General features: G+C 47.7%; 1 protein-coding gene across 2 annotated transcripts; it reads right to left on the bottom strand.

Moving 5' to 3' along the window:
* Positions 1 to 940: 940 nt before the first annotated feature.
* LOC135260698 (ras-related protein Ral-A-like) lies at positions 941 to 25367 on the bottom strand. Of its 2 annotated transcripts, XM_064346133.1 has the most exons (5): positions 25099 to 25367; positions 7432 to 7735; positions 5573 to 5781; positions 4950 to 5124; positions 941 to 4725 (listed from the first exon to the last, which is right to left on the bottom strand). In XM_064346133.1, exons 2-5 carry the CDS (start codon positions 7543 to 7545, stop codon positions 4603 to 4605), a joined length of 621 nt encoding a protein of 206 aa, XP_064202203.1. In that variant the 5' UTR covers positions 7546 to 7735; positions 25099 to 25367; the 3' UTR covers positions 941 to 4602. The 2 variants fall into 2 exon arrangements, with proteins under 2 accessions (XP_064202203.1, XP_064202204.1); XM_064346134.1 differs by lacking the exons at positions 7432 to 7735; positions 25099 to 25367 and adding an exon at positions 6801 to 6842.
* Between the last annotated feature and the right edge of the window lie 162 nt (positions 25368 to 25529).

Below are 25529 nucleotides of genomic sequence, written 5' to 3' on the forward strand. Positions count from 1 at the left end.
GCTACTTGCACGTATCGCATTTTATTATTATTATTATTATTATTATTATTATTATACATAAATGTATTCTGCTGGAATTGTTACGGTTGCAATTCTGGTATGCCTTCCTTGCCCAAGAGCAAACCCACAATCATTATTCTACACTGCTAGCCCAAACAAGCCATCAGCTTTCACGCCTTTAAACATCAACTTGTTTCTATTTTAATGTACCTTCTGAGCACCTTGATCTAGCTGCTGACTTTTGTGCGTTAAATTTAGATGAGAATAAATGCGACCATTCTTAAGACGTTGTTCTTGTTTCATTTGTGACCACTGTCCACTCATATTTCGTACCATCTTAATTCATATGATCATCTTACATGCTGGGGTCCTGGCCCCTGTGCATAGAGAGCCATCTGGAACTAAGCAAGTGATGGTTTATTTATTATCATACCTTGTCAGTAAATGACTGCATTGGTGCCTCACATTGAACAGGTCTCAATACAAGCATACAACTGTGGGGAAACCCTGAAATAAATCTGTCATGTGCCTTTCAATCTAATCTTAATTTTAATCTATGCCTCATTTGAAAAATTGTCTGTTCCAATTTAAATGTTAAAGCAACAATATTGTCTATGGGATAATAGGAGGGGGGGACCAAACATTCTGAGCCTGAATTAGGCTAGTATCTGAACTCAGTACGTGACATATTTTGGCCCAGGGAAAACTAAGGATTCTGTAGTAATCCAGCTAAACCTCTAAGATTGTGCACCATGGTTACGCTTTGTGTGATATTCCCTGTGAGCGCAAGGGAACGATACCCTGCAGGAAAACAGAAAAGAAATATTCTGGAAATCTCACACAGCCAGTTTTTGTGTTGTGTGCGTTACATGGCAGGTTCCTGTTATTGCCGCAAAAAGAGATGCAGAATTAAGGTATAAAACAGACTGGAGAGAGCGAGTCTTACAAAACAGTAAGTTTATTTCTTTATTATTTTTTTTCTTCTGAATTTCTCTGTCGTTCTCTCAAATGGCTCAAAGTACAGCAGTTAAAAGGTGTGGGCAGAAGGGGAATCAGCTTTGCGGAGGTGATGGTGACGGCATACCAGTCACCACTGCACCCTGGTACCCACCTCATAGACAGAAAAGCACAACATCAGTGGGTTTAGCAAGGATCCCCAGTTACACTGGACATGTCAGAAAGAGAGAAAAAAGAATCCATGGTGATACACTAAAGCACTTTTAAGAACATTTAGGGGCCGAGCGAACTGCTGAAAGGTAGGAACAGGTTGACATTTTTGAGACACTGAACAAAAAAATCCATATGCACTTCCACAGAAAAAACAAAAACTGAATATTCAGCACGACACACACATTATGCTCAGCCATTAGTAAAGGTGGCGGCCCACCTCCACTGTGCACCAGCAGTACAGAACGCGGAGCCGAACCAATGTCCAAGGAGTTTTACGAGTCCTTCCCACAATGCACCATGGATTGAAAGCCACTCGTGCAGACAGACAGGTTCTTGTTGCACGATGGCGATGGCGATGGCAGTCATCTCACTTTCCTTCCTGGAAACTGACCAGCTTCAAGATGGGTCAGTTTTTCCCTCCACGAATCATAAAAAAAGGTGTGAGGTTTTGCCGTTTGACCGTCGTTCGATGAGGAAACGTCGTTTAAAAAATGAGTGTAAGTGGTGCAGCACCTTCCCGAGAAAAATGTTCAAAAACAAAAAAATGGGGTATTTTCAAAATGGAAGTCTGGTTTTTTACATGATTACAGATGGATGCACTTTTTGGAAGTACGGTTGGTTTCAGTCAAGTGCCGGCAACCTGTTGGTGCCGGAGAGCAAGCAAGCGTCGTGCTACGGTTAGTGTTATAATTAGCAACACAATTCACAGTTAAATATCACGGACGGGAGCCTCACTCGTACTTGTATTGCCATCGTCAGCGTCACTAAACAACCCCACGTCCTTTATTACACTCGAGAAATGGGCTATATCTTGATTACAGGCATGTCAGTTACATACAATCTGTCCAATGCTGTTGGGTTCTAGACGATCCTGGCAATGGCCTGCACTGTGTACCAGTGAACACTACCAGAGCTACTGTTAGTCTCAAGTGTTCCTAAGCCCAAATCTGACTGATGTGGGTACAGCCTCTAAGTAGGCCTGCATGTAGCTTTCAGGGGTTCTGACACTGGATAGGACCCAAGGGAGAGCAGCAATATTGGCATGCTGTGTGTGTGCGCGTGTACGTGTGTGTGCGCGCACACATGGGTGTGTGTGTGTGTGTGTGTCCCTATTAAACACTCCCTGTTCCCTCCTCAGTCCGCAATGCTCAGGTCCCTTGGCATGACAGCCGTGGAAAGAAAAGGGGGAGGGGCCCAAATAAAAAGGTTAGGGGCAGCCCTGGACGTAAGTATTAACTCTTGTCAAACCGTGCTTGGACAGACAAACAGACACAAGCTGCCCACGTCACTCACACTCCCGACCCAAAAAGGGCAACGCAAGCCCAGCGGAGAAATCGCATGTCCACTCAAAGGGGCATGACTGGAAGTGATTACAGAAATTTGTGGCCTTTGACCAATCGCTTTCCGTTCTCTTCCAAGCTGAACGCAGTATGAAATCCTCGGACAGAAACCATAAATCTAGAGCGCCGTTCCAGCGGTTTTTCTGTCCCATAAAAGACAGAATGTGCAGAGAAGGAAGTGAAGCTGGACGTTTACGATGAGACCCCCCCCCCCCCCGCCCCACCCCCGCTCCCCCTCCCTCCCTTTCCTGGCCAGGGACCAGAGATTTCGAGTTCAGCCTTAGTTTATGAAAGTTCACAAACACAAGCAACCCTGGAGTGGACTGTTATCAACCAAGATGGCAGTATATTCTCCAGTATCCCAGTATCCGAGAATGGAAAGCATATCACTTCAAATGTCAGTCACAGAATAACTCTATACAAGTCCTTTTAAACAGCACTGACAAATATCATTGCAACTTCACAATGTTACAATTTTAATTGTTTCAAAGCATCTCAATTATACTATTTCAGTTTAACATGAGGACTGAAAAATTCACTTTCATCAAATTTAAGTAACAACTAGTGTAAAAAGTATGGGGGGAAAGTACAGTTGAGTAATATCTTCCATGATTGGCCTGCTCTGAAAATCCTTTTTTATGCTCAGCTGAAAGGGAGAGCCATTTTCTTTCAGAACTGCAGTTAAAGTGGTGCGCAGAATACTTCTGCAAAGCCAGATTTTGCCATGGGTGCTGCAGGTCAAGCATGGCAGAATCTTCATTGTTTAAACTGCAGGAAATGCGAGACCGCAAGTAGCAGCAGCAGTGCTGGAACTACGTCCGCTACCACCGATCCTTCAATTACTGACCTTTCAGGACAACCACTGCAATAGTGTGTGTGTGTGTGTGTGTGTGTGTGTGTGTGTGTGTGTTTGTCCACACCAACAGAAGGGTTGTGCTCACAAAACAGAAAAATTCATTTTCGTCGAGCACAAGTCTGACCATTGAAAATAAGTCTGTCAGGTATATACTGTATTTTTATATATACGTTAACAAACAACTACAAGAAAAAAGGAAAAAAAGAAAGCTCCTGTAATATATTTGAAATGCGCACACACACCCACACACACACACGTTGAGCCTGATGGATAGTGGAATCACATTAAAAACAGATGGCCACTCAAAATCCAGGGTGGTGATGTCACTTTCAGTCATTTCTAAATTACGGCACGGTTAAATATTTCATGAGATTGTTGTCTGACATTTAGAACAGCAACTGAGACTGTACCCACGTGTTTTATAAGGACATTCATCAAAATGAAATGTAAGAACTGTCGTACGCTGAACATCTCTCCCCAGTCTTTTCTCTCTCTCTCACTCTCTCTCTCTCTCTCTCTCTCTCTCTCTCTCACACACGCATGCACACACACACACACACACACGTACACACACACACACACTCAGTCAGGAGTAACGGCAAGGCCTGCGTCTGTGCGGTCACATTCGCAGCATACAAGGCATGGAGATGTCAATGACACTAAACTCCATTTCCCAAGCCTCCTTGCAGTCAAGTCTTGGTCGTCTGTGTTATGGCTGAGGTTCGTTGGGAGTTTTAGAGAAATTAATAGGGACCAGCACCAACCAATGAGACTCTAGTTAATCAGAGAAAAAAAAAACTGACTGCCTGCAGAAGAACAAATATCCGGTCTCAAAAATGAGGGAAACCCATGATTAAGAGAAAAGAAAAAGCTCATCACTGTGCTTTTGTTATGTCACACAAATATACACGTTACATTATTTATCAAGCATAAAATTATTTTTTTCCTTCATTACTTTAGCCTCCGTGTAATAGCCTGTGAATTCATGCTTGCTGCTCCTACATTTAATGTTGGTCCTTAAGCTGTGTATGTTTTTTTTGTTTGTTTGTTTGTTTTCTAAAGCGCTGTGTTCTTGACACGCCCACTTTTGTCTCACGCCCACTGCCCCCCTCCTTGTGGACTAGAAGGGTTGAACCTCAGTATCTCTCAGTCTCAGGGGGAGGTAAAAACCCAAATGCAAACTCAGAATGAATGTTAAAGAGCGTGGGGTGGGGGGGGAATGACCAGGGGGGGTCATTATAAAATGCAGCATCTCTCTCGGATTCTCTTGGCCAGGCTTTTCCTCTTCTTCTTCCCGTTCTTCTCTTTGCTGTCCTCCATCTTCCTCGCTCGGATCTCCCGCATTAGGTCAAAGAACACCTGCAGAGGACGAGAAAGAACTCGTTCATTTCCAAAAAATTTTCTCCTCACAGCAACACTCTGTGAATGCCCCCCCCGCCAAGTAGCCTAGCCTGCAGACCACAGTACCCGGAGGAAACCCATGCGGACACGGGGAGAACATGCAAACTCCGCACGGAAAGTGTGGAGCATCGCCAGCAGCCACGTCCCTGGTCCGGCCCGGCCCCGGCCGGCCGGGCGCTCACCTTGTCCACGTTGGCCCGGGTCTTGGCGGACGTCTCCACGTAGCTGACGCCCCACTGCTCGGCGCGCGCCTTGGCCTCCTCCGTGCCCACCTGCCGCCGGTCCTCCAGGTCCGACTTGTTCCCCACCAGCAGGAAGGGCACGCTCTCGTCCTCCTTCACCCGCAGGATCTGCTCCCTGCCCGACACAAGGGGGCAAAAAGGGGGGGGGGGGGTCGTCAAGCTCACGGCCAGCCTTTCAGCCCTCCCTGAACTGGCCTACCCGCTGCTCCCACAAGCCTCTCTACCCCCACCTCACCCTGAAGGCTGCTGACCGGTTCCTTCGGGCCGCCTCTTCATTCTCATCACTTTGTGGCCAACGAAGGCAGAGGAGTCACCCAGTTAACGAGCTTTCCACTGGAATCATAAAATTCATTTTCACTGGAATTTAACCCCTGCATCCAACTCCCTAACAGCCAAACAGGGGTTATTCACGAACCCCACAAGCCTCTTAAACTCCCCCGTCTTCTCATTCTGGCAGTTCTACCCTGACAGTTCTACCCAGTTCTACCCTGGTTTAACCCGGTAACCCATAGACTCGGGTCTTCTCTCCCTGTACTATCCCATCATGCCCTGCTCCTCCCTACCTGAAGTCGGCGGTGGCAGCGAAGGACTCCAGCTCTGTGATGGAGAAGACGCAGAGGAAGCCCTCGCCGCTGCGGAAGTAGTTGTCCCGGATGGCGGCGTAGTCCTCCTGCCCGGCCGTGTCCAAGATGTCGATCTGGACCTCCTCCCCGTCCAGCACCACCTTCTTCCTGTAGCTGTCCGCTTTGGTGGGCTCGTAGTCCTCCACGAACTGCAGGAAGGGGGGGACGGGACGGGACTGAGGACAACACCTGGGCCAAGGCTGCTGCCGTGTCACGTCTATCGCCACGGCAACACAACCGATTCTTTGATTCCTTTGTTTTCAATAAAAATGGATTTCAAATCATTGTGGAAATAATTTGGGATATGAAAAAGGCCGTAGCCTGCATGGTGATCATGAGCTTTCTCCAAGCTTAGGCTGCGCTGAGTTCTTGATAAACAATCCAGTTAAGTTTTCGATTATCGTAATCGCTTCATGAAAAGTGTACATTATTTATCAGTTCAAGTTCTCACGAGCGGGGATGTCTGCCTTAAATCATCTCAAGCCCTCAGATGGCTTTTAGTGAACCTGCAGGTCAGCTTGCGCAAGGGCTCCACTACAGGGAGGAGCAAAGTCTCAGCTTCAGACTGTAAACACGCATCGAATTTACAACCGGGGCCGAGCCGAGGACTGCGTCTGTCGCACAGCCCTCTAAAAATAACGACGCAAACGCAGAGCGGCGGCTTGTGTTCCCGCTCACGCCGCTCTGCGCTTTGCTGGGGTTCTCCGAGGGCTGCACACACACAAACACACACACACACACACACGCGCATGCACACATACACACACACGCATGCACACAGCAGCCATTCTCATCTCATCGCACATGAACTGCTACGTTAGACTTAATCTTCATGTTAGGATTAGGGATTCTTTTGGGTTTAAGGTTTATGTTTGGGGTTGGGGTAGGGGGTAGGGTTATGGTTTATGGTTGCAGTTGAAGTTAGGGATTACGGTTGGGGTAGGGTCATGGTTTATGGTTGGGGTAGGGTTTATGGTTTATGGGTGGAGTTAGGGTTCATGGTTGGGCTTAGGGGTATGGTTTATGGTTTAAGGTTTATGGTTGGGGTCGGGGTAGTGTTATGGTTTATAGTTGGGATTTAAGGTATATGGTCGGGGTAGCGTTATGGTTTATGGTTGGGGTTATGGTTTATGGTTAGGGTTTGTGGTTGTGGTTAGACAGTTCTCACCTCGTCGTACATGAACTGCAGCATGAGGGCCAGGGTTATGGGTTTATGGTTTATGGTTTGGGTGGAGTTAGGGTTTATGGTTGGGGATAGAGTTAGGGGCTATGGTTGGGGTGGGGTTAGGGTTTATGGTTGGGGATAGAGTTAGGGGCTATGGTTGGGGTGGGGTTAGGGTTTATGGTTGGGGATAGAGTTAGGAGCTATGGTTGGGGTGGGGTTAGGGTTTATGGTTGGGGAAAGAGTTAGGGGCTATGGTTGGGGTGGAGTTAGGGTTTATGGTTGGGGATAGAGTTAGGGGCTATGGTTGGGGTGGAGTTAGGGTTTATGGTTGGGGATAGAGTTAGGAGCTATGGTTGGGGTGGGGTTAGGGTTTATGGTTGGGGAAAGAGTTAGGGCTATGGTTGGGGTGGAGTTAGGGTTTATGGTTGGGATAGAGTTAGGGGCTATGGTTGGGTGGGGTTAGGGTTTTGGTTGGGGATAGAGTTAGGGGCTATGGTTGGGGTGGAGTTAGGGTTTATGGTTGGGGATAGAGTTAGGGGCTATGGTTGGGGTGGGGTTAGGGTTTGTTGTTGTGGTTCATGGTTTGTGGTCGGGGTTTGTGCTTGCGGTTGGGTTAGGGTCAGGCCGTTCTCACCTCGTCGTACATGAACTGCAGCGTGAGGGCGGACTTTCCCACGCCACCGCTGCCCACCATGATCACCTTGTGCAGGGCCAGAGAGTTCTGCCCCTTGGGCTTGCTGGCTGCCATGGCAACACGAGCAAAGAGGGAGGGAGGGGGGAAAGAGAGAGAGAGGGGGGGAAAGAAAGCGAGGGAGGGAGAGAGAGAGAGAGGGATAGAGAAGCAGAGAAGGACCGAGAGGAAGAAAGGAACAGACAGAGAGGGAAACGGACAAAGAAAGTAGTGTGCGGTACCCCACCGACGTCAGAACTGGGAAGCTCTGTGGACAACAAACAAAACAAACAACTGGTTAATTGGGTTTAATAGCAGTTTTAAATTCTCCCTCGTCTGAATTTGCCAGACTCACTGTAACCAAAATAAAATTACAAGCAGTTCCCCATTTATTTTCTAAATTAGTACCACAGACTGCGCTCCAATTATGGAAAATGGCATGTAGCCTACATTCATAGCGCTACAGGGCTTCGAAGAAATGAATCATAGAGGCAAATGCTCAACATTTATTAGAGAAGCAGATTAAAAAAAGAAAAAAAACGCTGAGCGAGACATTTACTTCCGTTGCTTTAGGGTGCCTCATAGCCTATCTCCAGCAACACATTTAGCTCACAGAGAACTTGGGGAAACTGTCAAGTAGGAACAAAAAAATTCAGGTACATCCAATTAACTTCTGTCTGAACAAAAAAAAAAAAGAAATTAGCTGACATTTAGCCTACCCCCTCGGGTCTGAGGAGTGCAGTCTTACACCAGCCAGGAAGCACAACCTCCCTGAAATGTTCGCTTGGGTGTGCTACCCATGTAACATCCAACATTCCCCACAAGGGGTCGCTAAGAGCATTCTTCGCCACATGAAAAATGATCTGCGGGTGTTCAGAGAATAGCGGGAAGTGCTGTGACAGAAGCCTGATTCACACACAAACACGCAAACACACGCGTGTGCACACACACGCACACACAAACACGCATACACATGCACGTGCACACACACGCACGTGCACCTACACATGCACACACGCGTGTAGTGCAAAGGTACCCTTTACTCTTCAGCTTCCTTAACTAACTAAATGATCATCAATTTATCCATGACAACCAAATAACAACAATTAATATATACTCTGAAATTACATGTACTCCCCAGGTTGAACCAAACTCCACCCTCTAAAGAGTCCAACCCCTACAGAGTACAATTTGTGAACTTCTGATGTATACAAATGGGATTGATAATGTGAAATTTAGGATTATATGTTGGTCAGTTGTAATCCCAAATTCAAAAGGTCCCTTAAATCCCACTTCCTTTCACGGCCACACAGAGAGAGGACACTGCAGCAGGGCTGCCCAACCCTGTTCCTGGAACTCCACAGTCCTTTTCATTTCAGCCCTAATTTGATATGCCTAATTCTAATAATTAGCAGCTCAACAAGATCTCCAGCTGTTGAATGTGGTGTGCTTTGTTCAGGTTGGAGTTAAAACCTACAGGGCAGTAGATTTCCAGGAACAGGGTTGGGTAGCCCTGCTCTAGCGGATGTTCTGTGATTGTAGAGTTGTGAAAATCTCGATGTGATTCAGAAGAGGGTTGGTAGCTGCTCTAGCCTGATGAGTGTGCTTTTTAGGTGGAGTGAAACTGGAGCGTATCTCAGGATCAGGGCTGGGCAGCCCTGCTCTAGCTGTTGAATGAGGTGCGCTTTGTTAGGGTTGGAGTGAAAACCTGGAGGGCGGTATATCTCCAGGATCAGGGCTGGGCAGCCCTGGGCTAAAGAAACCAAGCATAAATCTGAGCAGAAGGAGGCTCTTCTATTTGATAATTTTGCCGCATCACTGGCCTCCATGCTGAAGGTTCAGCTGAGATGACGCTGCTACCCGGAACATGACTAAGGATGACACTGGTAGCATGCGCCACGGATAATGATGCAATGCATCGTCACCGTACAGGAAATGGCCTCTGCTCTGTTACAAGCAGCAAACAGAAGGCTGACGGTAAAACAGGGTAATTCGCTGATGGACCAAATCCCTGCCAGGAAATTAAGCCTTGGGAGAGAAACGAACAGGTTGACTTCATTCATAAAAATCAGAGCCAAAAGGTGCTGTCCCCATTGGCTGCAAGTCCCCGGCTGACTTTTGCCCTCTAGCGCCTCTAGTGGTAAAATTTGTCACTGCAGCAGTCACCCCAGTCACGTCTATAAATCCAAGTGCGAGAGGCACAGCTGTTTCCAGAGCTGCTTCTGCCAGTCGTGACAAAAATAGATTTTTATTTAAAGATAAAAACGAAACCAATGCCAGGCTGATGCTACGACGTGCAAAAGACACTCTGTACAGTTGCGATGCCATTAGAATCTGCAGGTGAGATAACCCTGCTGTGGGAAGAAGCATTATGCATGCGCTGTGTTAGCGGTCGCTTCCTCTCCCTCTCCAGGGGGCTGAGAGGGAAATGAGTTTTTTTTTTATTCAGTAAAACCGAGCAGGATGAAATGGTTTATGGAAGTGAAGAGGGCATCGATCTCTCATCGCTGTCCAGCTGGCCCGTGCGCAAGCAGCTGGGGGATGTTGGCTTCGGTACCAAACCAGCAGCCACTGACGGCAAAAACGCTCAGTAGAAAAAGCTCTTTAGAGAAGCAGGGGGCGGAGCCAACGGAATTAAGCAATATGGCAGGAGAGGCCGTGCGATATCGTGAATAGTCACAGCTGCAAGGGTGTTAGGGCGCGACGCAAGGCGGATACAGCACGGCCTCGAGTGCCGTATTTCTTTCATAAAACAGTTTTATACGACATAGCAGACTATAAAATGGTTACGACATGTAGAAATAACTAACTGATGACACAATGTTATATATTTTATATTATTATTTGTAAGTAACATTTTGTGCACAGACTCATACTGTTTACAAACAGGCTATTTAATTAACTGCTACTGTATCGGATTTACAATCACTGCAGAACGCACGGTCTCAGCCAATCAGCATCCAGGATCTAAACAACCCCGTTTTATAACCGAAAATGTGTGAGACAGACCACCAGTCTTGCAAAGGACAACTACATCTTTGACGCCCTTGGATAATAATGTGTGACTCATATTCAGACCACACACTCTGTACTTTGGGCTTCAGAAACACATCTGACAAAACATAATGGTGCCAGAAGACGACCTAATTGGCTGAAAATTATCCCAGGCCCTTAAGTGTTTGCAGTGTCATAGTCCACATGCAGTTCACTTTAACTCCTCCCAATCTGTGCCTCAAATCATTCCATCACTGTTCACTACGCAACCAAGCTTGCTTTCCGTTCGTAACTTTCTCTGCTCTTCAAACAAACTTGGCAGGGACCCTGCAGAAAGGGTTTAATAATAGTCCTGTCACCGCGGGACAGAGAGACACCCTCCTAACGCCCTCTGATAATAGGAGTGGGAGCGATTACGGCGCTCTCTGGCGCAAGGAGCCGGCTGAGCTCACCGGACCATGAAAGGTCGCCTATGTGTCCCGGCGGACTGTCGCGGGACAGAGGCGCGGGGTGAGGCGGCGCAGGCCGGGACGCCCCCCCCCAAACTCCCACCCCACCCCCCGGCGCCCCCCTCAGCGCGAGCGCCGAGACCTTATCGTCACGTTCGAGAGGGGTCGAGCCCGAAGCGGACCGCACGTGGGTCAGGCCAGATTCCAGCCCCGTTACCGGAGAGAGGCTCCAGATATCGCACTTGACTCGCGCACTTAAATTCCGCCCGTGTCGTCTCTCACCCAAAACGTTCCGTCACTTGAAGTAATGAGCGACTCGCACCCTCCTGGGACCGGGGAGATTAATGGACTCTGCCTGTTTTGAATTTTTGAAAAAAACCAGGGTTTCTTTTTTTTTCTTTTTCGTTTGATGTGTGGGACAGATTCCCGGTACCAGGAGTTCCCCCGAGGGACCTGGCCGCTTGTCGATGCCGCAAACCCGCGGCCCTCCTCCCAGGTCCCATCGAACCGCCGTGTAGACTCCACGCCTCATCTGCTGCGACTGTTGCATTTTCATTGTTAATCCCCCCCCCCCCCCCCCCCACACACTTCATATGGAAAAAACGTGCCGCTCTTGGATCGATTCGCTTAACGTCCTGCATACGATACGGTCTCCACAGCTGTAGTGGCTGCCGGGGGTGATCGCAACTTCCCCGCCACAGCACCAGGGCTTGGACCATTCCACTTCTCTCTCTCTCTCCCCCTCCCCTCCACACACACACACATTATTTCCACCCTCCCAGCAATCATGCAACTACTGATAGAGAAACGCAAATGCTACGGGATAGGCAGGCAGTCCCGGACTGAATAGAGATGATACAGGGGAGGGGGGGGGGGGTTAGCTCGTAGCACATGTTCCTCTCTCGATTTGCCTGTGGTTGCCAGATCCGTGACATTTGCGTCCACTTCAGTGAACAAAAAAAGCTGATGAATATGAAAGGAGCACATCCGAAACGGTGATCGACGCAAGGAGGGACCCTCTCCAAAGCAAAATGCGCACAGATGTGCTCTGCTAATTAGTGGCCAGCTCTTCAAGTGCTCAAGTGCTCGTGAGAGCGGTTATATGGGCGCAGCCCAACAGCCCTGCCTCTAAAGATTTATGCGTCGCTGATGTTTGGGGGAAAGCTCGCCCGCTTCTTATCGAGCATCTCCGGAGACGGCGACTATCGACGGCGCGGCTCGCTTCTTTGTGCAAACAGAGGGGGGGCCTAAAATGAGCGCCGCTCCCCGAGGACTCGAGGACGATTTGACGTGGACGTCCGCACAGCGAGGACTGGCAACAGATGACTTCTCTTACTCGCCTCTCTCGCTGCATCCCGCACTGCTTCTCCCTTTTCTTCCTCCTCCTCCTTCGCTCTTTACCTCTCTCCTCCTCCGTTCACCTCACAGGGCCTCTCTTGGCACTCAAACATACAGCTCTGCCCTGAATCCCTGTACAACTCAGCACTTATCCTCCCTCTATATTTGATGACCCGGAGCGTGACGCTTACACCCAGGTTCAATCTATCCGCAACGTGCCATGTCATTAGCAAGCCTATCTAAAGAAGTGTTTGTTTCCCCTCTGTGAAAGTGGTTTGCAGCCTCCTTTGCAGGACTGATGTGCCTCCCTAATGACCATCAGGTGACATAGCTGTAACACTAGCGAGTTCTTGCGAAGAGTTCCAGGAACGCAGACATCCAGGAGCAAAGAGTTCCAGGAGCGCAGAGTTCCAGGAACACAGACTTCCAGAAGCAAAGAGTTCCAAGATCACAAACTTCCAGGAGCACAGACTTCCAGGAGCAAAAAGTTCCAGTATTGCAGACTTCCAGGAGCGCAGAGTTCTACAAGCAAACAGTTCCTGGAGCGCAGACTTTCAGAAGCAAAGAGTTCCAGGAGCACAGGCAGCAGAGCGAGGGCTACATTGTATCTGTTTTGGCAGCAGACGCTCGAGAGAGAGGAAGGGGAGGAGCTAGTGACAAAGAACAGGAAGTCATCAAGAGTGTGAATGAGGTTTATTTCACGCTGAGATTATTTATGTGGATATCACCCAGGCCAGACTGCAAAACTGAGGTCAGAATTTTTTTTTGGCTCCCTGAAATACACCCGTCCAGAGACTCTAGCAATTTCTCAGGCTGTCGTAAATCCACGATCACATTCAAAGAGGTCATGCTCAGACTAATGGCTCACGGATAACAATAAATGTTTGCAACCTCTCAATATGGCCTTTTTAAAAGCTAAACTAAAACCAGCTGGGCGATTAGCAGTACAAAAGTTTCAGGCATTTGACTACTATGATTCTATTTCATACAAATGGCCTATCAGTTACATCCGCACCCAGGATCAATTCACAGTTACCGCAATGTAATTTTGTCCCAGGCCCTGAGTTATAGATGTATGCAAGTGAAACTTGGTTTCAACGCGAACACAAAAATTTCACAGTTGGGTAAATGCTGACACGACTTAAAATTCCCTACTCATAATTAAGATCAGATTGTCACTTGGTTGCTTTGCTGCACAACTTCAGCAAGCTGGCAGTTTGAGCCCCCCCCCCCCCTCCCTTCCTCACCCGTCCCCTAGGTTTAAGTCAGGACGCCATGGAGTGGAAGCAGACAGGATCACGTGAAAGGCCCCTTTGTAGACTCATAGAATCCTGGGTCAAAGCAATACTGGCATCAGGCCAAGGGAGGAGGGAGAGGGGTGGGGGAGGTGGGGGAAGAGCCCATTCACAGACAGCCAGGCTATCATCGTGCACCTAAATCAACGCTTCACATTCAGGAGTCATCAGCAGGCAGTTTCATCCTTCGCGCTAAATTATTCTCCTGAAAAAACGAGGTGGGGGTGGGGGGGGGGGGCAGGGAAGGCGAACGGTCGCTGGCCGTCATTCACCGTTACCGTAATTAGAATGGTATCATATCAGCCGCTTCTGAGACGGATCGCTGGAGATCCCGTCAGGATTCCCCTTGCGCTGATAATTCAGTGACCCCGCCCCGGACGGCAGGTGTCCCGCGCTTATCTCTGTCGAAGGTTTGCGTCCCTGCGGCAGGTGGTTAGGCGGTTGGGCTGTGGGGGGGCGCTTATATGGCCCCATTATTAACGTACTGATAACATGCTCGCGGCAGACATGTTAGGGCGTACTGAGGGCCGCTGGTCCAGTCAAACTTCAAAATGGCCAGAGCTCTCATCCAGTTTCAACCCTTGCTAGTTCATCATTTGATTTTCCATCCACTGAACCGAGTGTCTGTAACTGGTCAAAGACCCTGGTTAAGTATTTCCAGGCATCCAAAAGCCCCAGAGACTTTAAAATAATTAGGCATGCAGGGCATTTATTGCCAAAAATGTAACTAATAGGCAACCTTGGTGCATGCAGGAGTACACAAGTCCATTCCTGGAGGGACGGTCATCATACCAACCAATTACCGAAGTTTTAGTTCTTACAGCTTTATGACCTATGCTGATTCACTCCTATACTTGAGCACAGTAAAATCTTTAGGATACGCATGCAGTCTGCGGCTGCAGCTGGTACTTACACAACTGTCAGATCAAGATATGATTGAGTCAATTAAATAATTAGGAGCAGGAGTTGGCACAAAATTCCGAAACGGATCGGTCCTTGTTGCACTGCTCAGAAACTGGGCCAGTCTGAAGACCTGACTTGTCAATGGGCACAGAGAGAGGTTTCTTTGTGCTGCCAAAGGCCACATTGTGGACGCTAAGAACCTTGCTAATCCCTCTTTAAAATGGGGGCTTGTCAGAAGTCTATTGTGCAACAGCACAGTAATGCACAGGCAGCTGTGCGGGACTGTGACAGGTTGCAAATCCCTCCCGCAAGACCACGCGATACCGCTGTAGAGCCATACAGCAGCCTGCCTCTCAGCCGGACATGCTCTGAGCCCAGTTAGAGAGAGGGAGAGCCTCTCTCTCTCCAGCTGCTTCTGTAATTCAGCCTCATGGAACAAGCTCATATTCGGACAGACTTTTTATTTAATTTAGATTTTGTTTGTTTTTTTTTGCTTCTGTGAGACCCAGCCAGGCTACATCGGTCAGCCTTTTTACTTTGAGAGTGAAATGTGGAAACGAGGTGAAATTACAAAATGAGAGGAAAGGATGGGGCGGATACTGATTAGGTAAATGGGACATGCAGCTCTTTCACATCAACCGTCCCTCCCTTCTTCTTGCCTCCCTTCATCCCTCCTGCTCTCCCATCCACCCTATCTTCATCCCATCGCCATCATTTTATTCAGGCTTTGCCTCACCCCAGATTTAAGGTGGCTGCTTGAAACATAAACTTTCCACCAAACAATGTTTCTTTCTCAGGTGAACCCCTCCATTTCACAGCCGCTCCTCCACGCTCCATCACTCAGGACTCCACCCCCCTCCACACCCAGCAGGTGCACTCGCCTCATTCGCTCACACAGAAACAAAATGGTGGCCAGCCGTGAGATTACGGGCAGGTTTCTCCCCCCTCATGTGACCAGGGCCCACGCGGACACTGCGGCTCCACTAACGAGTGGAGCTACTTCCTGGTTGGGCTGAGGAGCTGTGCCCAGTGTGGAAGCGGCGCGCCTCTTGCCTTTGTCTGCTCCCGCTCTCCGTTTGGGTGCCGGGGAGCTGTTAGCGCAGTGGAACGTTTGGGGGGGGGGGGGACGGGGGGCACGCGGAGGAGACGGGACAGACGGTCCCGTCCCGCTCCGCCGCTCACAGACCTGGAGACGGTCGTTTTATGGTGGAGTCTGTCCAGGAACAACAACAATAAAAATAAAAAAGCGCTTCTTCCACGCTGTGAAACTCCATGCTTCATGCGTATGGAAGTTTCCGCAGCCTTCCGAGCAGGTCCAGCCAGGTGTGGACTCCTGTGGGTCATACGGTAGAGCTCAAGGCCTAGAAAACCCACACTTGAGTGAAATGGGAGGACTCCCTGTCCCATAACAATTCTCACGAACGTGTTCAGGATACAACCTAAACGCTGCTTTCATACTCATTTGTCATTATTAAAATGGATCATAACAATCACAAATAAATAACAGTAGGTACGTGAGTGAGCAAGTGAAAGAGGGTGTGCGTGTATGTGTGTGTATGTGTGTGAGTGAGAGAGAGAGAGAGAGAGTACGTGTCCAGGCATTCGTGTGTGTGTGCATGTGTGTGTGTGTGCGGTACAAAACAGTGTTGGCTTCCTACCTGCACTGATAACAAAAACTGCCCTCAAAACAAACAAGCAAGCCAACTGACGGGTTGTACTTGCAAATGATGTTTAGGTAGCCAAACAGAAGCAAATCACACAGACTTCCACCAGCGGAAGAGACTTTCATGCAGGGGCCATTTTCCAGTACACCTTTCACCCCTGCATATGCTCCACTGCCATTTTGTAATATTTGACATGTCTTGTAGACATTATGAGATGTTAGAACTTCCGTTTGTGTTCTAGGACATGTCTCACTGGTACTCAGCTTTCAGACCAAACAGGCTATATTTGCATTAGCAGGGACAGGAGGCTTTTTTTTGTGGTTGCTCAGTTTCAAGTCTAGTCATTGGCTCTGCCTGGGTCTTCTATACATCAGTGGACACAGAACTGCTGGTACACTGGACTCTGGGGACACATGCTGAACTACAGTTCCCATCATTCAGTGTGAAATGCATCTCCAGTGGCCTGTGACATCACTGTCACTCCCAGCCCAGCTGTAGCCAGAAACATACAGAAAGTGGCTACTTACTCTTCCGTAGTCTTTTGCTGAGCTGGAAAAGTGTCCGTGTCAGTGAGGAGAACGACTGGCAGACTGCAGCCCCCATGAACATACACAGTCGTGTTTTTATGCTTTTTTTAAACGGACACCAATGTCCCTCAGACCGTTTACAGTTCTCCGGTGGAGGCGACAGCGAATAAGCACATTGGCGGCAGCTGCTGTGGGGATCTCCTGCCCCCGGACTCTGCTGTCAGTCAGAACTCACTTCTGGCTTCTGCCTTAATATCTCAAAGACCATGCGCAATTAAAAACCCTCTTTTATACACATATATCAGAAATAGAGACAGACTGAAATGCTACAGCACTTCCCAGCTCAGAACCACGGCCTCAGCTTGCGGATGGAAGCAAAGTGGATCAGTAACTCGATCGGCCCTGGAAGTTATTTTCTGCCGCAGGTCTAAACTCCACAGATACATCCGAGGTATCGATCAAACCTCCGCCATTAGGTCACTGTAATGCTTGTAATGCACGATCAGGCACTGTATTGGCCTGAGGCATAAACCACGCAACAGCAAGTTTCCATTTCCAAAGCAAAAAGGAATCTTTTGGACCAGAACTCAAAAGAGAAGGGAAGACATGCATCAGCCAGGGCTGCTGAATGCCATTTCACAGCTCATTCGTTTAAAATAAGGAAATGCCTCATCAACTAATGTACTTAAGGCGCGACACGGAGAGGGTCTTGTTCGACAGGATCGTGTGCAAACACGATTTCTCCGGCCGTCGGTTGCAATTTGAATTTTAAGGAGAGGGGTGTGTCGGGGGCTGAAGAACACAATCAACACCTTTTCTCTACAGCCGTGGAGTTTGGCAGTTGGCAGGGCATGGATAATGCACACTGATCTGAGGTCTACAATGGGCAGTGCATCAAATGAGCATTCTCCTATTGCAGCACACACTCAAGATTTTACAGAGCGATCTCATTCACAGCCTGGCGCAGAAGACTGGCAGGTTGAAAACCATTTAACCTGTAGAAGAGTTAGGGTTTTTTTCTTCTTCAAATGCTTTTTCAAAATCAGTGTTCTAGAACTCCACTGTTTTCAGTTAGGCTACCAGTAGTGATTGTGACATCAGCATTAGAATGTTCAGTTAAGAACATTCTAATCACGTATTTCTGATCTTACACCTCAAAGGGTTAAACAATTACTTACGGCTCTCTTTAAAAATTGCCTATTAAAACAGTATTTGCATACTTGCCAGACTTTTGCCCATTTATTTATAATTTAAGAACCCAGTGCGGTAACGACGATAGGAACAGGTCAAAGGACATTCATTTTCCGCCTCATTTAACGAACCTAAATCACTTGCGGTAGGTGGCGGGGGCCTGTAATTACTTGTGGCTGCGAGAGATTAAATAATTCAGAGCGTATCTTGAAACGACCGGGCCCTTTTTTTTTATTTATTAAAGCCAATAAACCCGGGGCACGAACGAAGCTGAGATCCGCGAGGCGTTCTTAAAGGGACGGGAGTTTCCCCCCGCCGTGCCCGCGCTAGCCCGCTCTCCCGCGAGGGCCACACGCGGCGAAACTAAATAAAAAGCAGCAGGTGGGCCTTAATTGAACATTTCCGAGCCACCGCACCCCGGACTGAAAACGGCCCGCGAGAACGTCCTTTGCGATTCCAGTAAACCGAGCAGAATACTGCCCGAAATCAAGCAGGGGCACGGATCAAATGCGCTCCACGCACGGGCACCGCGTGACCGTTCCAGTGGCTCTGACGATGGAACCGAGGCAGACTGCATTTACACAGACATGCCGCACGCAAGCCACCCTGGATAAAGAGGTCCGCTTAGCAAATGAAGAATATCACTCGAGGCCACTGGACTGTTTATGACATTTAAAAAAAAAGCAGTATGACCCATGTGGAATTAAGGACCAGTGGGAAGGGGCGGGGTTCAGCTTCACTGTTTTCAACAGGTGGCTGCTGGTACGCTTGAGGCAAATAGTACAGGTCATCTATGAACTACAGGGGAGGATTTGCAAAGCCAGTCTAAAGTAATACAGATTTGAAAAAGGAAACCCTCACTGAACTCAGGCAAATAATCTTAATTACAATTCTGCACCCCAGGGCTTTTCTTGATGCGAGGGGATGATTTTTCCCATTTTCTTCTTATCTCTGAGTTTTCAGATTAAAAAAAAAAAAAAATTCCATCTGAGAAATGCAATGGGTCGGCTGTCTGGTTGTTTGGTTTGGGCTCAGAACACACGCTCCGAAAAGGAAATGCACTGGACCGGCACCCCATCTCCCTCACAGCACCCAGCCCCTTCCCTCAGCCAGGACCCTTTCAGCTGCTCCGAACCGCGACATCACCACCACGTGGCCCAATCGAAACGCTCGGGACCGCCCTCCCATGCCCTCACAGAGGCACGATAAGCCCCCCCCGTCCCTGCGCCCTTTCCTAATCCGTCTGTCCCAACTTGGGAGTTGCTGAAAACCTTGCGAGTCCCTGCCCCCCCACTCCCCCTCCCTGCGTCACCGAGCGCTAACCGAGGGCCTTGACCGCGGCCTGCTCTGCGTTTAGGCTGTTAACGTGCGCTCGTGAGGGTCCCCTCTGCACCGCCGCTGCCCCTGAAACCGCCCCTGTGTGGCCCCGTGGCCCTCAGGACGCGCGGGGAGGAACGGAACGGAAGGCACCGGAAGCATGCCAACGCGCGGCGGCGTGTTCCGGAAGGGCCCGGAGAAACGATCCGACGAAAGGCGCAGGTGCTCCTCGAAGGCCGAGGTCGGGTTCGGAAGGAAGCGAAAGAAAAACCGTCATCGTTCAGAGGGCGAAAAAAACCGTTGGATGAAGATGGCGGGACACGAAGCCAAGAAATGAAGAGCGCACTTTTGGCGCCCGTTGGTGGGGTACTGCCCCGTCTCCTGCCTCTCGGCCCTGAGACGGCGTTACAGGCGCACAGATAACCCCATTCAGGGCCATGCCGTCACCAGCGCAGCTGGCGAGGAGCGGTGCATGCTGGTCCAGCCTCACCAGCTCGCGTCACACTCCCAGAGGAAAGAAAAAAAAACCCTGGTTAGACCAGCCCACGCCTGGGCGGTCGATGGAACCACAACCGACGCCTCGCTGCTGCCAGGGCTGGAGCTTCTGCAGCTCAAACGCCATCCAAGCCACTGAATTTTGCATCCTTTAGGACACTCAACTTTACATGACACACTTTGTGCATAATACTTTCTTTTGGCACCAAGGACAACAACTGATAGGTCTGAACATCAATGAAGGTCTGAATGTTGAATGAGATTCAGATGTGATTGTTTACGTTTGTAAATGTATGCATTTTGTAATGTGACGCCAAAACAAAAAAATTCCACCTAGTGTGGACAAGAAAGTCTAAAGTCTGACATGAGGCATTAGAAAAATAAATGTGTTAAATAAAGCTAACCATCTCTTACACGTGACAGTGGTCCCAAATCAAAAGAATTAAAAAGAGAGGGTGACAATTAAGAACACAAATGTGTGAAGCTAGCTGGAGAAATCTATACACAACAATCTATACACAATCTTGCCTCGTAAGCAACGCCTGCACAGAGAATGAACGTGTGCTGCGAGACTTAGCCTACAAATCATCAGCTGTCTATCATATCACACTGGGACATCAACGTGACATTTCTGTGAACTGCACTCACGACTGCAAGCCTGCGTCTCAAATAAACAGCAGCAGGTTAACGCAAGGCCGATTCGGCCCGAAGATAGGAGCAGAGACAGTGTTTCCGCTCTTTATCTTCATCAAGGCAATTGCTTTAAAAGGAAATATTGATTAGTCACATGGAAAACTCTCAAACATTCGATTCCAGTGCTTTTAAATGAATACCCACTGCAGTGTGAAATTAAACAGTATTTCATTTTAGAAAATAACAAAACCGTGCATATTACATGGTTATCTTTGGTTTTTGGTGAAACTCAATTTTTTCAGTTTTAGGGTATAGGGTTGAAATTAGGGTTAGGCTAGTGCTAGGAAAACGTTCAGTGTCAGGGTTCAGGCAAGATTTGGATATTTGAATTATTTATTTATTTATTTTTTTACAAGGAAACACTTCATACAAAATAAACGACTTTAAACATTACTTAGCATGCCGTTTATTGAACTGACGATGCTAGAGTTGTATTAATCACTTTAATAGCAGATCAGATGTTTAAGAAGACTCCTATGGCTGGAATCAAAGTGTGGTTGAGAGAACGGATTCAACCTGCCACCATCTGGTTATCCATGCTGAAACGAATACAAAATACACAGTCACTGACCATCAACAAACAAACAACCATTTTTTTGTTTGTTGTGGAAAACCATAACAGCCTACCTTTCTAACTTATGGCCAGGAAATGACGCTGTTCTCATACCAGCAGGCCTCTTGCAAAAGGCACTGAAAACCTGATGAACATTCATAAGACTCAGTCAGCCGAAAATAAAAAATTATCATTTTTACATTACCAGCATTTAGCTGACGCCCTTATCCAGAGCGACTTACACAACACTCTTCACACAGCATTTACATTGTTTCCATTTAGACAGCTGGATATGTACTGAAGCAATTCAGGTCAAGTACCTTGCTCAAGGCTACAACGGCAGTGTCCTACCCAGGAATTGAACCTATGACCTTTTCGGTTACAAGCCCAGTTCCTTTCCCACTGTGCTACACTGCCTACACTTTTCCCTATATTTCCTATAACCAGCTTTGTTATGGGGCTCCTGGCTCAAAGCACAGCCAGTAGCCAGCTGCCATTGTTGTGTTGTGAGAACATTCATACAGTACAATGGCCGCCTCACCCCAAGTAGCACCACAAACTACACACTGAATACTAGATCAGCCATACACGCACTTGGAATTCTCTGCTTTAAGTACATAAATAAAAGAACCCCACCGGTGCAGTTTCTGGGTAATGCCGATGGGATTCCGCCAGGCGTGCAGCCTAACTATTCAGGCCAAAGACACGACCTGCGTGGCCTTAGCATAGCGGTATTCCCATCGGAGATTCCGCTCGCGGTCTTTACCCTGAAACATCGGTTCCAGCTGTCCCAGGACTCCCAGGAGATAAGCTCCGCAAGGCAACACTATGTATAACTCTAGCCTGCACTGGATTCTTCTGTCCGAGATACAGGAGAACTTGCCACGCTGTGTTGCGATACACTGTTACAGTACTGGGTAGCACGCGTATTAATCACACATTCCAGCTGGCTCTTTCAAAAGCCCCCTCCCCACCCCCCCACCCCCACCCCCACTCGAGACAGCCATGTAAATTACCTCAGTCTTACACACAGAATTCAAACTGGCTACCCTCCGGAACAGAGGCCACGCCCAAAACCTTACGGTTGCCCCCGATCAAGAAAAAGTTAAATCATTTTAAAAGCTAATTTCCATAGCTGGGCTTCAACAGGATGTAACTGGGGGAAAGTTTGCAGCTTCAGGGTAAAGGCCCTGGGGCTTTACCCTAACATTTCTTTAAGGAGTACATGTGCTCCTAATTAGAAAAATTTAGGAACACACTAATGTATCACAATCAGTAGGCCTAGATGTGCTCCCAAATTCTTTTTTCAGTTAGCACACATCAATTTTCAGGAGCAAACGCTCCTAAAATGGGAGCACTGTAGGGCACTGTCGAGCCCTGAGAGAGGCGATTTAATTACAGACAGCTGCTCAGGGAGTGAGTGTGTCACCGGGCTTGATTCACCCGGCAAAAATAGAGCGGGGTTTTCCTTCACCTCTGACCGACTCACCTGAGGCTACGCTCCAGCCAATCAGAGGAGGCCCTTCGCTGAACGCTCAGCCACACATAAAACACTTCCTCCTGCATCACCATGGCCACCGAGGGGTGACCTCACTCACCACATGTTGCGGTGCACTGGTGTGACTCCGATGATGTAACGCTCGACAACCACTTTTTGCAGTATGACAGCTCTCAAAATGCAGTCACATAAGCATGTGGTCATAGTCAATGTCATCCTCCACCCGAAAGCCCAGCCCCCAGCACCCCCCCCCCCAACACACACACACACACACACACACACACACACACAAAGCTGCTGATGTCATCATACACAGCCTCTATCAACAAGCATCACTGTTTTACTCATTTGTGGTTTTTTTTGTTTCGTTTTTTTGCCTCCTCTTGGTGAGCAACAATGGTCACTCCCATTATTAGCTGTGGATGTTGGGGGGAGGGGGGGGAGGGCTTCACCCCAAAATGAACACCTCACACTGCACTGCCATTATGTTTCTGTCATGTCGGTTGCACGGTTACACCCCTGTGGCAGTTGCCTCTTGTGATTACATACCTCCAGAACAAGGAGTCTGGAAGCCATGCTTATTATCGGACACCTGTTGCAGCTGGCCAACACATCTTCCACTCAGATAACGGCAGGTAACAAGCCATCTGAGACTACGGCATGTCCTGCGTTTCAACGGATAAGACCAGAGACAAAGTGCGCTTCTGAACCGAGGCATACATCTGGACCTAAAGCAATATTGAACGAAATAAACACGGAGGGAGCCCCACTACTTAAGAGCATAGAAACTGAGCGCATTTGCATAAGGACTTTCCGAGGTCAGGGATAACGCATTACTATAAAAGGGTGTGCCACAATAGTCAAGCTACATCCACGTTCTATGTACTATGAAAAACAACTGCATTTCAGAGAAAGAACGAGGCTTCAACCATTTTCTACAAGGTGGTCTTCATACTGCACAAGCTATTATTCAGAAAGGTGGGGGGGGGGGGGTCAAAGAATTTATTTAAATTAAATTATCCACCATTATACAGCTATTTGAAACATTGGGTAAGTTAGCTGTGCTGCGTAAAGGTTTGAGCTACATAAGGTGCACGAATATTAATCAAACATATTTCATACTAGGTGAATCATAAGAACTGAGGCACCTCGTTTACCTTGTTGCTATAGTTTTCTAATTTCTCTGACGATGCAGGAAACCAGCGCACTTCCACTACATCAACAACCATTAGGGATACATGACATTTAACAGCGGTCAACAACAAAGACTGAATTGATTTTGTCTTCTTAAATCAGTCAAAAGTCAACCGCGAATGAACCATCCATGTGGTGGACAGTTCAGATGGCAGTAATATCGCGAATTGATTTTACATACTCAGAAAATCTCGGAATCATACTGAGCTTTGTAGAATCTTAGTTGTTAAGACCCTTCTTGGCAAAACATACCGAATACGTTCGCCGTAGGGCTACTTAACAACGTTCAAAGACAACTTCAAGTACGTGAACAGCCAACTGGAAATGCCTTTTGCCATTCGGTCTCCAAAAGGGTGTGGTGCAGGACGGTTTCATAAACACGGCTAGCCAGCAAGGATAAGAAGCCAAAACAGCAACCTGCTTCACTACATGTCACCCACTATTAATTATCACTTTTTTTTTATTAGCGTCGTGGTGTGCTGCAATGTAGACTAACTGTTACGGAAACTGATAAAGACACCTGTTTGTTGGCTGGGATTTTACACGTTGTCTGTGTGTACTGGCACGTGCTAAATTATAAGCTAGTCAGCTATCCTAGTTTAGTAACCTTACTTTAGCAAAGAGACAACAGAACAATGTTATTTCTAAAACAATGAGCACCACCTTTGTCCATTGTGTACAATTATTCCACCAAGTGCCATGTAATAAAATCGACATTTTGGCATGGAAACAAAACCAGTCTCTGCTTTCAGTATCAACATGATTTTTTGATGTAACGTGAAACTTAGCTACGATAATTAGACGTTTTTTAGACCAACAAAAAATACAAGGCTTAACCTTAGGTATACGTATACGTATAATTTAAGCAGCTAGCTGACTAGCGTGACAGGTAAGGTAGCTCCTAATCGTTGAATCAACCTAGAATGTTATACGCTGATGGTCTGGGTAAAATAGTTAACCTTCGTCCTTCATTGTAACCAGTGTAGCTCTGTCAATACCTTCATCATTACATGTAGCAAGCTAGCCACCACAGCAAAAGTTAATAGACAAGCTGGCCAGAAAGCGTGCCTGGACAGTTAGTTAGTAGGCTTCCTACAATAAACACTGCAATGAGCCTGGCCAAAATATTTTACGCATCCAGCCCTTGGATGGTTAGCTAATTCAGCTAACGTTAGCGACAAAGAAATCTTTTCAAAATAAGTATACTAAGTTATACTAAGAACCTGTCCGGTTGTGTTTACAAATTACAAAAGATACGTCTGGAGACATCATTTGAGATGGGATGGATCATGAACGAGATAGCTAGCTTGCTCAACAAAGCAAGGTTTATTCGGCAACGTCTCTCAAGCCATGACCGTGGTCCTCTCTTAACCGCCAGACGCATATAACACATTACAACTAAGGTTGGTAGTCAGCTAACTAGCGAGAACGTCGCCTTGCAAGAGAAAACAAGAGGGAAGCAGCTGCTTAGCCAGTGTTACCTAGCTCGGATAATGCTACGGTAAATTCCGTATGCTTACCTGCTGCCCTCGTATAGTGAGTCCGTAACGATGGTTAGGCAATAAAAGAAACCTAAATAACAAAAAAGTGGCTAACGCTAGAAAAGTTGTTTTTTTGCCTTTCTTCACGTTCTGTTGCCTTTTCTGTTATAGCTGCTCCAACGCGCTTTCAAGTCCCCTCCACAACTGCCGTGATGACGACCCTCCCAACACAGTCTGTGCCCGACAAAACCTGAATTTAGTAGCGCCTCTCCCCTTTCTTGAAAGTGTATTGGGTTCTGTCTGGAAATATGGCGAAAAGGGCGTGGACGGCATTAAACGGCGTGACGTCAACGCGTATACAGCGTCCTAGGCAGGATGGATGGAAACTGCACAACTGTGTGTTACTGTTCACTCGTCTAGCAATACCATAGGCCAATGTATTTGTAGACGCTAGCACAAATTCTAGAGCA

The sequence above is a fragment of the Anguilla rostrata genome, chromosome 8 (assembly GCF_018555375.3).
Source record: "Anguilla rostrata isolate EN2019 chromosome 8, ASM1855537v3, whole genome shotgun sequence".
NCBI classification, from domain to species: Eukaryota; Metazoa; Chordata; class Actinopteri; order Anguilliformes; family Anguillidae; genus Anguilla; species Anguilla rostrata.

Coding starts and splice junctions, on each gene's coding strand:
- LOC135260698 (XM_064346133.1), bottom strand. CDS start 7,545: ATGGCAGCCAGCAAGCCCAAGGGGCAGAACTCTCTGGCCCTGCACAAG. Junction 5,782..7,431: donor TGCAGTTCATGTACGACGAG/GTGAGAACGGCC, acceptor CCCTTCCTGCAG/TTCGTGGAGGACTACGAGCC. Junction 4,726..4,949: donor CCCGGGCCAACGTGGACAAG/GTGAGCGCCCGG, acceptor CGTCCTCTGCAG/GTGTTCTTTGACCTAATGCG.